The sequence below is a fragment of the Ammodytes marinus genome, assembly GCF_949987685.1.
Source record: "Ammodytes marinus genome assembly, chromosome: 5".
Lineage (NCBI taxonomy): Eukaryota > Metazoa > Chordata > Actinopteri > Uranoscopiformes > Ammodytidae > Ammodytes > Ammodytes marinus.
The window spans coordinates 14,131,904-14,143,867 of NC_137234.1; the positions used below are offsets into that span (position 1 = coordinate 14,131,904).

The 11,964-nt window shown below is 39.0% G+C and overlaps 1 protein-coding gene across 1 annotated transcript; it reads right to left on the reverse strand.

The window, feature by feature from the left end:
- Positions 1-9,574: 9,574 nt before the first annotated feature.
- cUnh15orf61 (chromosome Un C15orf61 homolog) lies at positions 9,575-11,327 on the reverse strand. The gene is made up of 3 exons (XM_080028163.1): positions 11,293-11,327; positions 10,161-10,540; positions 9,575-10,058 (listed from the first exon to the last, which is right to left on the reverse strand). The coding sequence occupies exons 2-3, from the start codon at positions 10,501-10,503 to the stop codon at positions 9,931-9,933; spliced, it is 471 nt and encodes a 156-aa protein (XP_079884289.1). The 5' UTR covers positions 10,504-10,540; positions 11,293-11,327; the 3' UTR covers positions 9,575-9,930.
- Between the last annotated feature and the right edge of the window lie 637 nt (positions 11,328-11,964).

Genomic DNA, 11,964 nt, shown 5'->3' on the forward strand with positions numbered 1-11,964 from the left:
TGTGTAACATATTTTGCGTTCAAATGAATGAGATACAGATCTGCCAAACACAAGGAAATGGCTTATAATAACTTCATTAATTGGGGTCTGCAGGTCACGCCGTTTGGTTCCACAAAAGAAGGATTCTCCTCTTAATTAGTACCCATTAAAGACCTAATTTGGATTGTTGTAATCTCTTAATTCTATCCAGCTAATTAACAATTAATTACAATTCCTGTGTACAGTAGAGTTCAAATCATCTGCTACATTATATTTTACAAAATTACAGGAATCCTGTGAGTCGTGGATTCATTTCAAAGAAACATTAAGAACCTCGTCTAAAACATTTCTACTCCGTTAAGTTCCTACTGAAACAAATCTGTGAGAACAATCATCACAAGAGTAAATACAGTTTTGGATTCAGTTTTATCCTTTTAGTAATTGTTAGGACTCAGACAGGGAAGGAGAGGCGAGGCAGCCATACTGTACTGAGAAAGAGTGAGAAGAGAAGTAAAAGGGTCTTGGCTCCAATTGACATTTCAATAAGTGGAACAGAGCGTTAGCAATCCATTCCCAACTTTTCTGAAACAATTATTGAGATGGTACCTCCAGGCGATGTGTGTTCCTGGTCCCCAGAGTCCTGCTGGCTGAAACAGTAATTGACTAAATTGTAGAACACATCGGGGCCATTTACAAATTTGCCAAAAATGAATCGTTTAAAATGAAATGAGGGTGACTCTCAAATTAGCAAGGAGTATGATTGAGATGTGGCTCTGGGAATTAAGAAACATGATTTAGAGCTCTGCAAAAAGGAGCATCTGTGAATAGTCCAGTGTTACTCACCACCCTGCTCTGACTCGTATTTAAATATCACTGGGGTTTAACAGATGTTCAGCAAAACACCACAGTTCATATTTAAATGTATGACCATTTATACAATAGAGCGAGATACATAGATATAGCTAATATATATATATATATACTCACACACATGTATGTACGTAGGTACACACACACTTTTAAGTATGTTAGTATGTATGTACTATATATGTATGTAGTAACTGACATTAAAGTGAAAAATAAATAACAGAAACGGCAGAGCTGTAACATTGAGCCAAACAATATTCAAACGTACAGTACATTGTATTTTAAGAGAAAGTGACTTCAGGCTTGTTGTTTGAGCTCATGAAAAAGGTCCTCAGCTAAAAATATTATTTTGGTAAGAGCGGTGTGATAAATCATACTACACAAATCTCATTGGTTTCAAATATTTTGCTCTAAGGTGAAAGTGATCTTTGCTACATTTTACAAGGTGTACTCATTTCTTAAAAACACCAGCAAATGATTATGACTGTTTAGGGCCTGACAGCTTTGATTGATTGTTATGCAGACACTGTTGATTGTTGCCTGTTGTGCCGTTCCTGTGGCTCCAAGCAGCCCACTGCTTTCATTGCACCCGGGCTAAACTCTTCCAACCTGTGATGACTAATTACTAAGTTCATTAGCCACACTAGTGGTCTAGAGATGTATTAAAACAGGATTTGACATAAACTCTCTCCACTGCTTTTGAAAATCCTGCCTACATTGTGTATTTAAATAAGCAATTCTTACCTTCTCTGTATGATATACTCTTTACAGGTGAAAATAATGGCAAAGGTTAAACTGCTTATACCACTCTGATGGATTGTCCAGTTTCAGAGTTTCCTGATGATACTCAAAGTTACCAGGTTTCTGGGGAAAATGTGTTTATTAGGCATTATTTTGTCACAAAATGAGCATTGAATTAATAATTAAGGACTGTAACAAACAACTATTTTAGTGATCAGTTCATCAAAATCCTCATTTAAACTTTCCTTGTTATCAACTTATGAATTAATCAATTGTTTCAGCTGCAATCAATACAACAATGTAATAATGAAACACTTTGCTTCAGTCACTCATATAGAGAACATGTATGGTGGCTCATTAGATACACAAATATTCCACTCAGCTTCTGACCATCACTTATGTGAACAGTAGAATGGATATAGATCATATCAGATGAGATGTCCAGCACATTTCAATGTGAAAATAACATTCTCTCTCATACAGCCACCAGCTGCAGCCTGCCACATAGACTGAAGATGTGTGGTTTTGATTTTGGAGCATATAAAAAAATGTCTAATAAAAATGACAACCATATACAATATTTGTCACATTAAACCACTCTACGTCAGAATCTTTACAATGGGTCTTACTAAAGGTAGGAGAAGGGAATTCAATACAGGCTCTACATACCTACAGTATACCATGAACTGTGCTGATCTTCGACCTGTTCCAATATTATTGCTTGGTATTTAAAAAACCTTTAGAAACACTTAATATTGATAAATACCATGAGATCCAAGTTACAGTTTCTTTCTCCCATTAGAATTATACTGCTGGTGGTCAACAATCTTAATATCAGCTCCATCTCAAAAACAAAACATAAAATACAACAAATATTTATATTTTTTGACAAATACCAGAATGAAAGGGAAGCAAATAACATCTCAGGAAAGACGAAATTGCACAGGCTGTCATTCAACAAGAAACGTTTCCTCCATCGCTGCTGCAAAGCAAAAGAGCCACAAGCTATCTTAGTGCAATGTCCAAGTAATTTTTCTTTAATAGGAAAATTGTTACTTATTGATCTGCACTTTGTAAAGCCTTCCAGCAATGCTCCAATCAACACAGCTGTCAAAACCATGAAAATACACTCTGCTCCTTTGTGATTTGATGCCAGACTCATTCCCATTACTGGCACATTTCCAATGTTAATTACCTTCAACATAACATCATCTCCCTCAAAAGAGTCTTGTTCAGGCCACTAGTGTCCCGGCAGAAGCCAGCAGGAGGTAAGAGTGATAGGGCGAGTGTGGTGATATCGTGCTTTGCCAGTTTAGAGCTTGTGTTGAATCTGTGCACCACCGAGTCTGGCCATTAGGCTACATGATGGGCTTTTCTTTTCCAGGCCATTTCCCATGGTCAAAATAGCATAAAAACATCATTTTGGTTCAATAGCAAAGACTTCAACTGAATAATCACAAGGGTGAAACTGTAACTATTACAGAGGCACCTCTGGGATAACCATACATAACAGGGGTGTCAAAAACACTGTAAGTTTTCTGGAGGGCAAAGTGTTTAAAGTGTATGCTGTTGGCTCCTGCTTCAACATCTGCTTTTAATTACTCAATTAGCGCCATCATTTAGTCTCCTTGACATTCATCCAAATGGCAAATCATAGCCGGAAGTTGTTCTGTTCAAACGGAGCGTTAAGAAGTCATGAAAAATGCATGCCCGATAATGTATATGGATACTTAACTAATTGAACCAATTAAAGGGAGGGAAGTGGTTTGAGTGGAAACAGCGCTGGCGTCGCCCTCCGGGAAGAAGCTATGACACTTCTGATCTACAGCCTCCCCTCTCCCTATTCACAGACCTGGGCCTGAGGTCATATTTCAGCAGACAAAAGGTTTTTGACTTCAGTCTCACAGCAAGAATGAACCAAACATGTTAAAGCCATGCAGATTGAAGGCTGTACAGCACATCAGAAAACCCATTAGATTACAAAGTCATAGCATATGCAAATTCTTGAGAAAATGTACGGGGTATTAAGAACAAAACTATCCTTAGAAATGGGAAAATATTAAATGCAGGATTTGTTGCATACATAGAAATTACATTTCTGTCTTCAGCTCTACTTGGGTCAATGCCATTCCTACTGCTCTGGTGAGATCCCAAGGTTGCGACATGCACACTGAAGCGTAACACTTTCTTTCTTAGTACTTTCAGGACTTTTGTTTTGGCTTCAAGTATTCTAGTGAGAGTCCCTTCACCATATGCATCAATGTACTTTACATAATAGACATGGCAACAGATCAACCGGAGGGGTTAAATTAATATCCGCTCGGTTTAAGATGAGCTAGCTTTACCTCTTCCCAAAGTTTAACCGGCGCAATCCCCCCACCACAAAAAAAAAGAATGATTGTACCCCTGCGGTGCTGATTTCTTGCATGCTATGGATGCATAAATAAACATAGGCATAAATACACAGAGGACACTGACTGGGACTAGCTGGCCAAGTGGGGCAGCTGTTATTAAAAGGGCTATTTATCACTGTCACCCCTCTCAGGTTCCATCCCTCTCTGCCCTCCAGCGATGTCAGTAGGCCGCACAGGAACAATGTGGCTCATCCAACCAAACCTACCCCCTCCATCACACATACACAAACACACGCTTATGGTCCCAGCCACACATACACAAAGTAAATAAGTACCGCTTTGCCCCGGTTGCATGTGTACATTGTGTGCACAAACTGGAATCGACCTCTCTTTTGATGACTTGGCTGAAACAAACTAAAAAAACTAAAAAACCTTTCCTTTCGATTTCCCTCAAACATCTACAACACCAGCTACACCGCACACGCCGTTCATTTTCCGCTCTGTTACTTTATTGATTGCAGCCACAATTATCCACTTTTCTGAAGCACTGCATTAAGTGAATTCCCCCTTTGTTGGACAATAAGTACAGAAGGTTGGCCAAGTCATGCTATTCCTCAGCCTAAGGGGACAGTCTACTTCTCCTGCACCCTCATCATCATTAGCAGGCCCAGATAAAAACACACCTCAATTAGTCCACCTCTGCTGGGGGAGCCATATCAAGTAAAAGAAGACGCTTCCAACTGACCCGCACCATAACTTCACTTACAGCACCTCGTGCCATGTTGTCCACACTGAGGGCCATTATTACATTACTGTACATTCACACGTTGTTTAAAAATGTGTCAGCATTCAGTGGGAGCCTTTAATTAAATGATATCCCTATACATTTTAGTCTTGCAGTAAAGGGGAGAAAAAGTATGTGTATACAAATGACCCTCAGGTAGGCATACACAACTGCAGCCTCGGTAAGTACAGCACAATGCACCATCAGCATGTTACACTGTGTATGAAGGACCTTTACAAAAGGAGTTTTTATTTTGACATTGGCTTAAATGAATGAAATGCAAATCAAAGTTATGATAAAACAGATGCCTAAATGCAAATTAGCTACTACATTTACAGGGCATGACTGAATATTATTTTGCAATTTCTTCTGACTCTTTTTGCTTAATAAATGACTTTCATGATAAATCGCTTACCAAAATAGTTGCATATTCTTTTTCTGTCTATCGACATATCGTTTTAGCTCTATACATTATACCGTTTATTTGGGATTTCTTATCCACCGAGCACCAACTAGCTTTTTAATTCAGAACTCCCTCCCTCTCTTAAGTACTTGTGCTCCACACCACCTATAAACCTCTCACACACAGCAATCCACTCACGATTAATGAAGTGCTTACTTAACCAATTTAAACCCTTAATTCCTATTAATTCAACATAATAGCCACCCGCCTGGCCAGAATTAACAACACTCCAGCAGAAACATACAAGTCTCTGCAGGCCAGAAAGAGTCCACCCAGCAAATGTTCACATTATTTGATAAATATGTAACAGTATGTATATCACTGTTAAAATGCATAACCCTCGTGTAAGACCCCCATCAAGTCTGCTTTACACCTGTATTACATTTCTCCCTCAATCAGCAGCTTTTCTGAGACTCCTGCCTCCCACGAGGAGCAGAACCCATTACAAGGGACTGCAGCTCATTTGCAGAAAGATTGGAGATCACGCTGCATCGAAAAGTATGTGAAGCATTTCTGAGGACAAAATTGATTTATTCCATTTCTGTGCCATTTCTATGTTTGTATGCAGCATCAGTATCAGAGTATTTAATGTAAATCCCAAGCCCAGCATCCAGAGTTGCTGTGTAGGTTGCTGCTTATTGTACAAGTAAGAAGCAGGGCTATCAAATAACACCAGGGGCCTGTTCTGATGGGAAAAATAAAAGGTACATGCAGTATTTTTTATTGAAGATATTGTCCCTTGAACTGAACGTTAAAACATATATATGAAATGTGACAAATTATATCAATCAAACAAAGCCTTGCGTTATGCCCTTTTTCAAATCCACTGATGCAGCTTGTTTAAGCTACAAAGACATTAGGGCTGTTCTTTAGTGAAATAAAAAGGCATAAGCAAATAAATAAATATTTCTGAATATTTCAATTTTGACTTAGGAAAAACAGATCAAGCAGAGCCTGTGGCTAGAGGAGCCTGACTGCATGCTGGTGGGGGGTAAAAGACAGCCTGGGGGGTGTGGAAAGGCGTCTGTTTTTTAATGAGCTGAAACTTTAAATACTGCATAATATATAATAAAAATGGATAGTTCATTTAACTCTCCCGATAAGTCGCAAAAAAAGCTATTAAAATCCATTACTCTCCTAATGTCAACAGAGTAAGCATTAAGTATGAATGAATGGGATAGAGATGGCACATTGTCGAGAAGAAAGTAAAAACAAAACAATAATCAACTTGTACTAAAAGGAGGAAAAAAGAATTTGGGCATAAACAAGCTTAAGGGCATCAACTAAACACAGTAAAAGCAATGACGACAGTATATTAAACAACATAAATGTGGATCCCTTCTAAGAATACCAAATTAGCAGTGGTTATCGTGCGTAAAATGTGAAGTAGAAAGCGAGGAGCCTTGATCAAATTGTCTGATTGTTATATTTACTGCAACTTAGTCCTATAATGTCAGCTGGGAGTGGTTTTTTACCACGAAAAGCTAGAATAGATGACTGACAGACATTTCAGCCACCCACTGTCAGTAGCTTTGGGAACACTGATTGGCACAGCAGGCATAGTGTTTCAAAACTCCCCCTTCCTTACACACACACACACAAACACACACACACACACACACGATAAAGAAGAAAAGGGGGGAGGATGTAAAGAAAATAATGATGGTTCTCCTTGTCATCCCTTGGGTGAAGAAATGCACCATAATAGATTTTTAATGGCTTCAGTTTGCCATCTCCCCTTCAAAAGAAAAAGGAGAAGTAGCACTTCAAATGTCAATGACAAGAGGTCAACAATGATTAAAAACTGAAAATATTTTTTAACAGTAACAAAAACTTGCATTCTTTGAAGCAGCAAACTCTTACTCTGCTTAAGTGTAAGAGGTCCTCTTTCAAGGCCGACCAGAGCGTTTATGTCTGCGACTGGAGATGTTTCCAGTTGACAAAATAAGAATGAGCTGCATGTTTCAGCCGTCAAATTATAATTTAAAGAGCGCCATATCACTGGGAACATGGTGACAATGTTTGGGTGACACCTCTGCATTAGGATGTAATTCCAGTGCGATCCTTAAAGTGATCAGAGTGATGGCTCTGGTACCCCTGCTGCTCAAGGAGCAAGCACAGAGACTGTGCTGGTGGCCGATCCAGAGGCATAATAATGATAACCTCTCCAGTATAGCTGCAGGGGTCGTTCACACAATAATTGTTTCTGCCAAGCCATATATCTATATGACAGAGAGAAAAAAAATTGTGTGATTTTCTTTCCTGCTAAATAATTGATTTAAGAAATGGCTGCATCAACTATTTCAAGGAGATGAACGTGGTTTTGCACACATTTTTTCATTTGTTTTTGCACCCAAGAAACTGAGAACTTATTAGCTAATTAGAAGATAATTACAAGTCTCTGCAAGTTGATTAGCAATTTCACTGTTGAACATTAACAATTTACAGCAAGACTACACTCAATTTCAGCAATTGTTTTGCTTTACTTACCTAAATTCTAAACAGCACAAGTATTTAAAGATTTCACCTTGACAAAAGTTATTACCAGCTTCAGCATGCAATTAAACTTGCCATACAGGCATTTATTCTTTGTTCATTACCACATTAGATGTGTGTTTGGGTTAATTTAGCGACGTCTATATAAAGGGCAAGGCTACCGCGGCTATTAAAAGGCATCAATCTGGCACCAAACGCTGATATATTTTGTTCATTTACAGCAGCTCATTTGCAGCCCAGATACCCTAGACCTGCACTGGTGGTGTATAAAGATTCCAAGTGTAACGCTAAGCCTCTGGCCGAGCTGTAGGGGTGCCCTCCCCTGCAGTTTAGAGTGACTCAAAGGTGAAGCCCTGAAAGTGAATACTCCTCAGTTTGGATTTCACTGGCTCACATCATCCCGTTAATAGCCACACACACAAAGCTGCAGTCAGTCGCAAGCCCGATGCGACAGTGTCTGGCTGTACGCGCGGTATCAATGCAGCTCACGGGTCAAAGGGTCAATGAGTAATTAAGACATGGTTGCCTGAGCATTCCCCATGCACACTTTCAGTACTGATGAAAGGTCTCGAAATGAAAGGAGGGGGATTTAAGTGCAGCCTGATACTGTGTATCAGATTTCCATAAGTGTGTCTAAATGTTCCTCGTTTGAAGCAATTAGTATGATTAACATAGTGCAGTGTCACCACGCCGTTTAAGAGGAGTTTGCATGGGTTCTGCGTCAGGTTTAGATATGTTATACATGAAGAAAGTTATAACGCTTCTTATAAAAACCTATTTAAGACAGTCTTCTTTGGAATGCAGTTGGGGTGTTGTGCAAATTACTAGACATGACAGAACCTTAAATATATATCTCATTCAGTATTCAGTGATCTTGCTTCAGCAAAGCAAGGCAGTTTTTCTTTCCTTTTTTTGGAATTAAAAAGGTGATGGTGGAGGTGTTGGTTCAGGTCTAGAAAAGAATGCAGTCTGAAGACCACAAGGAAGGAACATTAAATCATTTTGGATATTCTTTTATATTAAATTCAATTACCTGGTTGAATGTCCTTCTGTATAGGACGAGCAAGTTTTACAAAGCAAGACACTCATAAAGAGGCGTTACATAATTAACAACATGTATAGGCCGATATTGTAGCCTTTAAGTGCGGCGAAGGTCGAAAGGTGCATTGATTTACATGCACTGCAAGAAATTATTCATCCGGTTTCTTTGTTGCTAAAAATGAAGAGGCCAAGGCCAGAAAATTGAGGTCGCTGATAAATGCTATTAGTAGGAGATGCTGAGGGGTGAAGAAATCAATATGGCAGTTTGTCAACCCTTCGTCTCAGAGGGAGCAGGACTCTGCAGCAGAGGTAAGTGTGCCCCGTCAGCAAAGCACATTACCAGAAATCAAAGGCCGGACAAAGCCTGAAGGAAGGGATGTAGATGTGTCTGCACAAAGGCCACACTTTGGTAATTAAAACCTGTTTTATCAGACCTGTCTTGTCACTGCCCCCCCCCCCCCTCTAACACTATTGACTATCTGTTGCATGGAGAGTAATCACTAATTCACCTTTAAATAAATGAGCCAGAGTTATTTAAATTCCTCTATTAGTCACACACAAAATTAAGCAAAAGACACAGTGGGTTCAAATTAATTTTGCCACTGAAAGGCATATATGATTTATTTATAACTCTTAAGATTTGGGCACTGAAGGAAATGTTGTCTGCCATATTTCCCATCACAATTCATCATGAGGATCTATCTGATCATCAAATCATCATGAGGATCTATCTGAATCTAAGTAGCAATGCATGAAAACCATTAGACAAAAATGATTTCATACACATCAATATTCGCTGCAAAAATATACTTTTACAATTTATTGACTTTGCAGAGATATGCACTCAAGGATAAGATGCCATTAGAAACGCCACTGTGAGTGTCAAACAGTCTTCGTGAAATCTTAAACTTTCCATTCAATTTTAATGGAAAGTTAGCTTTTCGAATAAACACCGTCAGTAGCCTATTGCATGTCAGTGTAAAAACGTGCACAACTGACTCCTCCTTTGCAACCTTTAAATCTTAAATAATTAAAACACAAATGATCCTGTGCAGTCACACAACAGGAGCACTAATGACACAAGATGGCACTTTTGTCAATAGCTCCACCAGGACATCACCTCGGGAACTGTTGTAAAGACAGCGGCTTGGCGGAGCAGAGTTTCTTGAAAACACATTCAAAATTGAATGTATTTTCTCCATGCTTTAGTACTGTGCGCCTTCGTCTTCTTTGTAGGCAAAATAGACTGTGACGGGACCAACACTTGTCTGCACCGTCTCTGTAGCTCCCACCACCATCCAGCAACCAATGCCGTAGGCCAAACAAGGGATGCCTGCAATAAAAGCACACTGTGATTATGTGGTGTCTGCAGTGTTTCTAAGCATTATTATATGTTTTATATGAATATGGAAGAGAATAAAATGCATTTACTGACCTAGATTAATTACTTTCAACCAAGTGAAAAACTTGTCCTCAAAGGCCAGGTTCTGCTGAGGCGCTTTGGAGCAGTGATATTTTATAAAGGGGAAGCAGCCGGTTCTCAGTATTTGGTAGTTGGAATCCTGGACATGCCAGTTAAAGTTGGACAGTCCGAACTGGTCGTTGTGGACAGAGTTATAGCGTACACAGAAGGATGTCCACGGCGGGAGTTTACGCTGCTGCAGGTGGCAGGTCAACACCTCCGAAGCAGCGGGTCGCGGCCCTGTCCTGCCCAGTGAGCTCGGGAACAGGGCGATCCTTAGAAAGAGGCTGTGTGCCTTCCTTAGAAACTCCTTCATGACTTAGCCTGTGCAAGGAATAGAATGACTCCCCTATCTGCAGATATACAGGTGAAACTAGAAAAATTAGAATATCATGCAAAAGTTCATTTATTTCAGTAATTCAACTTAAAAGGTAAAACTAATATATTAAACTCATTACATGCAAAGTGAGATATTTCAAGCCTTTATTTGTTATAATTTTGATTATTATGGCTTACAGTTTATAACAAAACCCAAATTAAAAATCTCAGAAAATTCAAATATTACATGAAATTAATAAAAACGAGATTTTGAATACAGAAATGTCGGCCCTCTATAAAGTACAATCATGCATATGTATTCAGTACTTGGTTTGGGCCCATTTTGCATGAATTCTTGCCTCAATCAATTCCAATTCATTTTCCATGATATTCTAATAACATGAATATCACCTGTAATGCTGTCGTCTACCATCTGTGTATGTTAACTACTCACATACGGGGCTCTGACTGGAGTGGACATTGATGAAGTGTGTATGCATTTTAAACACATGCTGTACATACACGTCCTCCATAGCAATGGGGGAAGGAGGAGGACGACTCTGCACACAGGGCGACTTACATTTGCAAGTAATGTCAGCTAATGTTTGCTAACAAGCTACACTGCTGGAGACATTCCGCTACACGTTATGGGATACAAATGCTGAACACACAAGAACAGTCGGTTTTAATAGCTGATATACCATGGACCTATAAAGAAATTGATATACAGTATAGAGTAGATTAAGTGATATACATGTGGAAAGTGCAGCTCTGTGTGCGCGCTTACGTGCTGCAGTGTTCGCTCTGTTGTAGTTCTCCTGCTGAAGGAGTCCGGTTGGAAACGCAGCGCTGGATCGTTTGTTCCTCCTTACAGAATAAGCTGATAATACATACATCTAATCACCTGTTCACCAGATATTAGTCACGTGTCCTTTGAAAGGAGACTAGCTTGCACTATTCTCATAGAAAAAAGTTAAAATCCAAATAAGTTTCTTCTCATTAATAGTAGTAGGACTATAAATAATTCACAAACTGCTTCTAGCCTATATAATTTAATGATTGACAGTTTTTTTTTTAAATTATTCCCTTTTTACGTTTCACTGCTGTTATTCATCATCCATTTAATGTTCATATCTACCATATTTTTTCATGATTAACTTGCATATGAGCTGCTGCTGCTATAACCATTGCTGCAAATAAATCCCTTTTCAACTTTTACCAGCACTGATCAAAGTGTTTTTGTTTGGGATCCTGACCACGTTAACACCAGAATAAACTAGATATATTGAATGACAAACATATTTCCAGTCAACACTTAGTGGTCCGCTTTAGATCAGCACCATGGACAGCAACTCTCTTTATGTCAGATGTGGGCAAAAAAAAAAAAGATATAAACTGTATATATGTATATAGTGTACTGTATATAGAGAAACATGGGTGGTTTGTGTGATATTTGAAT